Here is a 5,200-nt window from a genome sequence, read left to right as displayed (position 1 = left end):
GAGTCATCATCGAGTTTCGACGGTGAGACTGGACCGATAGCCTCCCAACGATAATTTGATCCATCGTCAGAGCAAAAACGCCACGTAGACATTCCGACGATAATTTCTCTTACTCAAGGCAAGACCTGCTCTTTTTTTTCTCAAATAAGATAACTTTCTGGGTTTTCCCCATTTTCAGAATACCAACCAAACCAAAAATGAAAAAGATCATTAGTGATAAGGGGGATCAAATCGTGGAATTGTGTTATAGTTCGTCGGTGAGAGGGCCGATTTGTCGTCGGGATAGACAAAAGACGACGTCGCTTGGAATCGTGTGAGGGTCTTTGTTGTACCAGAGAAAAAACTGTGAGGGAAGAAGAGTTGAAATGATTTTAAGGTTTGAGTGGGAGAAAAGGGAAGATAATATATTTAACATTTTGCAGTGTTTTTTATAAAAACGCCACTATATCACATGGTTTTGCCGGCGTTTATACAAAAAACGTCATTTAAACAACCATATTGCGGCGTTTTACATATAAATGCCTCTAATTTACCATTCTATTACGGTATTTGTGGTATAAACGCCGCTAATTTACCACTATATTACGGCGTTTTTGGTATAAACGCCGCTAATTTAACACTCTATTACGGCATTTTGGATAAAACACCGCTAAATGTCTACTCTATTGCAGTGTTTTACTATAAACGCCACTATTGATTAACCTTTCCGTGGCGTTTGTCTAAAAACGCCGCAAAAACTATTATTAATTACGGTGTTTGTTAAAAAACGCCACTATATACCATACTATGGCGGCGTTTTTAACAAAAACGCCGCTATATTTATACTCTATTACAGTGTTTTTACAAAAAAAACGCCGCTAAAGTCTCAATGTGTGGTGTTTGGATTGAAAACGCTGCTATATGTAACACTTTTGTGGCGTTTTATCAACAAACGCCGCTACAGAACAGTTTTGCTATAGTGTCCCTAGGGGCTAAGTACATCTCCATTATTTTTTTAAAAAAATGGTTAAATTTAGTTTAATGTGTTAAGGGAAAAAATGCATATATATTATTTATAGAAAAATATAAATTTTAGAATCCATTTTAAATTTTGAGATCCGCAACTGTTTGGTTGTTGTCAAAGCTAGTGGTACTATATGCAATTGCTTGGTGAAATTGGGTCCTGGCGACCCATTCACTATCAATATCATAGAAGATGGGCTCTTTGTTTTATAAAAACATGTTTGATTTGGGAAAGCTCTTCTTAAAGTTAAGTTTTCCATATCAGACTGTCTCTAACAACCCCTTGGAATGCTAAGATTGGTTTGAAATGCATATTACTGTAATCTGCTACGTCAATTACCGAGGATTCATCTATTTTAAAAGGAAGAGAAATATGAATTCTAACTTGGCTTCTCCGCAAGAGAAAAACCCAAAAAATTATAGAACAAAAAAAAATTAATAATAGTAAATGATCCAAATTTGGCTTGATTTGTTGCTAAAGTCCCAAGCTTGAACTTGGTAGGTTTTGGTTGAGTTGATGAGCAGGACTTTGCCAGATCGAATGATCACTAATGTGAAGAATGTTCCTTCTCGTTAAACTGCTGCCTGTTATTCTTTGATACAATTTCAGCTCCCCATAAAGAATCTGGTTAATTATTTTGGTTTCAGAGAATCTATCCATCTACTGCTGCACCTGAGACCCCAGAGGTATCCATTGCTATCTTGGTGTCAATGGACTTTGATCGGAACTCAACCAGCCTGGTTCTTGTACATGCTACAAATGACATCAATGCTGCCACAAAAATTCTTCTTCAAGCTCAATCCCACCGATTCAACATAAGCATTTGCCAATGAATTCTCTCAAAAAATATACAGGTTTGCTGGGTAGTAAATTGTCCAAAATGTTGTAAATTGTTTGATTTGAATGGACAATTTAGGTACCATTTTTTCAGTTGATCAAATCTTTCTTCATATTCATTTGTTTATTTTTAATTCAATCATGTATGCTCGGTTCGTATCAGTTAAAAATATTTTATTTGCTGATATTGAAAGTAAAATAATGAAATTGTGGAATGAAAAAGAGTGATACGGGAAGCATGAGAGGTGGAAAGTGCAAAGAGCAGATAAAGTGGCTGAGAAGGCGCAAAAGAGCACGCTGCAGACCAAGGCGGTGGGAGGAGAGCACGTCCACCAGACACAATGGGCCACTCCCTCTCTCGAAATGTGTAAGCAAACACAAACGCACGTTTTTCCATCCCATCATTCCCTTGTCAGCTCCACGCCTACTCCTCCATCTCTTATTAAAGCATCTATAACTCAATATATCTTATTTTAAATAATACTATGAGTCAACACTATATAGAGCATGTAATTAAAAAATTTCAGATAACATTTTTCATTTGTTTTAGATTGTGAGTTCAATACCTATAAAAATAAGATGGTAAGAGAGAAATAGACAACTTTAAATTAATGCTTTGATTTCTTAATGAATAGATGATACATATGAAGTGGAGAAAATCTTTATTTATTGTTCAGTCTCCTTCCATTGAAGGATAATAGATCGAATTACATCAATAATTAAAATTAAAATGAAAGTTTATCTACCATAAAATAGATATTCAAGGAAATTATATCACCTTTTTATTAATTACCTTAATACTGTGTTCATATCAGTGTTTATATTAGTGAATCTACTTATTATCTAGAATACAATTTTATCAAGGTCCAAGTGAATAAGTTTTTTTTTCTATTCTTCAAGAATTGAACTAAGTCTTGATCTAGCCGAGCTCGAATTGCTCCGTAGAACCTCTTGAATAGCTGTATGTGCATAAGTCTCGGACCCCAGCTCAAGGTCTGTGTTGCTTCTACTAGAGGTGTATTAATTGTACCAAAAAATAATTCCTCAATACCAACCGGAGTTAATTCAAGTGGTAAACAGCTTGATTCCGCTTAAGCAAAGTCTCAGATTCGAGTCTTTGTGTATGAAGAAAATTCATGCTGGAATACTGACCCACCAAAAGTAGGTGTGTGATGCGGGTCAGTCCGGACTAGTAAGGGCAAAGCCTTGGAATCTCAATAAACATATTAAACATACAATTTAAAATTAAAATAATCAATAATACTAATTAATAATTTTACGAGAATAGTAAATACGGAGTATTAATTACTACATTTTAATTTATTATTTCAACAAAATTTTATATTAGTTGAGATCGTCCTTGATTCGTGTGAGAATGTTTCCAATCTTAGATGCTTTTTGTTGGTTAATACCCGGAGCTGAAAACGAATCCATAAATGATTTTGTACATAACTGTCCATAATTCCAAGCATCAAATCAGAGTTTGGATGAGACAGAATCCTTCAAAATCTTTGCAAACTCAGTGATGAAATGCCAGAAGCCCAAAACCCTCAACATGTAAAAGCATGATACTATCATTTGCAGAATGCATATGCTATATTTTTTATGCAGAGCCTGGGAACTCACAGAAACATCTGTATTTTGCAGCTAAACGACACCAATAACGTACACATGTCTTCATTCAGATTTCAGAACTTGATTCACACAAGTAAATGAGAATGATGTTCTCCTTAAAAGACATGAGCTTGAAGCCTTGAACGGCTGTATCTATAAGGTTCTCGGAATAAGCTCATAGAGTATGATCCTACCTTCACCTTTTTCACCCTAGAATTACAATCCATGTCAAATACAAATCAAGGTCACTAACCAGTCACCCCACCCCCACCCCCCCAAAAAAAACAGCAAAGTTGAAGATGAAACTTTTAAACAGTGACTACGACATCAGTGGACCATTATTTTGGTGATCATATGCCCGTTTCCTTTTAGACCGATCGCTTGCATCGGAACGTTCGAGCAAAGATTTCAAAGCGCTTTGCAATAAATGAAGTGATTCAATGCCGTGATCTTTGTCCGCAGCTACAACCAGAACGTTGCGGATTCTTCCTCCCAAGGTTGCCATTTCGGCTCTCAGAGTCTTCAAATGGAGAGAGTTTAGAATCTGGATTAGCTCCGGTAAAAGATCGGACCTGTCCTCACAGCACAATGAAGCCTTGAATATTGATGTTCCATCACTCGAATAATCGCATGATAGAACCCTGATTTCATCGGTTTCGGATGGTAAGGTCTCTAGTTCAGTTATCTCAACTGCTTGTTGTTTCAGTTCTCTCAAGCGTTGGACCACTGTTGCTAGAAGTGAAGCTTTGTCTGCCTGATAAAACTCAATTAAAAGAAGAAAAAGAAAACCCTAATTCTAGAAAGCATATTTACTTTCCCAAACGATGTCTAGAAAAAAGTAACGAAATGCATGTTTTCTTTAAAACTGCAGCAGGCAGAAGCTGCAGTTTCGAAAGCTTCAAAAGGCTGTTATAGAATTATAGATCCCGAGATTTTAGAATCTAAAGACTTTTTTCCAGGAAACTTTGATGGAAAAAGAGAGTAATTTTCGCTGTAAACAAACAGGCGCAACAAAGCACAAATTACAGTAAACAAACAAAAATTCATCGTTTAACCTTCCAATGATCAAAGTTCAAAACACTTTCTTCTTTTAACTAAAGGAATTACCATCAATATGATCAGAAGAATAATGGAACATCAAAATTAGCAATGTTTGAAAAAAAGAGAGAATACCTTAGAGTTACAAGGGAGAAGGCTCCTAAGCCTGTTGAGATGAGAGTTAATCCTTTCTCTCCTTCTTTTCTCAGCTTCTTTGTGATTCTTCAAAGCAGCAAGAGCTCTATCCTGCGTCGTTTCGGTGGTAACTCCAGACATCTCCAGCGGGAAGTACGTGGTGGAGGAATTAGAAAAGCTTTGCATAATCTGAAAGTCGGAACTTGCAGAAGAAAAGCCATAGGAGGATCCATTTCCAACACCGTTTTGAGCAAGAAAACTGTAGAGCTCCGAATTCTCCGGTTGCATGCTTTTTTGACTAAAAAGAAGAAAGACCAAGTTAGAAGTTGCAAGTGTTTTGAGTGGCTTTTGGTCGTTTTTGTCTTTATGGTTTTTAATAACATCTCCAACAAAAAAGTTGTGGTTTAAAGTTTCCCATTTCTTAATTTTTTATTTAAAAGAATAGAATCAAGTGGAATTAACGCCTCACGAGTTGTCAGATTTCTAGGCATTTATAATCTTTTTCTTGATTTTTTTTTTTTGCCACTTTATAGTTATGGGTGGTTCATGATATACTGATACACGCTTAGAGAT

General features: G+C 36.0%; 1 protein-coding gene across 1 annotated transcript; it reads right to left on the bottom strand.

Moving 5' to 3' along the window:
• Nucleotides 1–3,748: 3,748 nt before the first annotated feature.
• LOC120197878 (transcription factor bHLH106-like) lies at nucleotides 3,749–4,945 on the bottom strand. The gene is made up of 2 exons (XM_039199276.1): nucleotides 4,628–4,945; nucleotides 3,749–4,208 (listed from the first exon to the last, which is right to left on the bottom strand). Exons 1-2 carry the CDS (start codon nucleotides 4,913–4,915, stop codon nucleotides 3,774–3,776), a joined length of 723 nt encoding a protein of 240 aa, XP_039055207.1. The 5' UTR covers nucleotides 4,916–4,945; the 3' UTR covers nucleotides 3,749–3,773.
• Between the last annotated feature and the right edge of the window lie 255 nt (nucleotides 4,946–5,200).

The sequence above is a fragment of the Hibiscus syriacus genome, unplaced genomic scaffold, assembly GCF_006381635.1.
Source record: "Hibiscus syriacus cultivar Baekdansim isolate YM2019G1 unplaced genomic scaffold, ASM638163v2 tig00117056_pilon, whole genome shotgun sequence".
NCBI lineage: Eukaryota > Viridiplantae > Streptophyta > Magnoliopsida > Malvales > Malvaceae > Hibiscus > Hibiscus syriacus.
The sequence above is the reverse complement of the archived record's forward strand: the minus strand, read 5'-3'. Positions and strand labels throughout refer to the sequence as shown.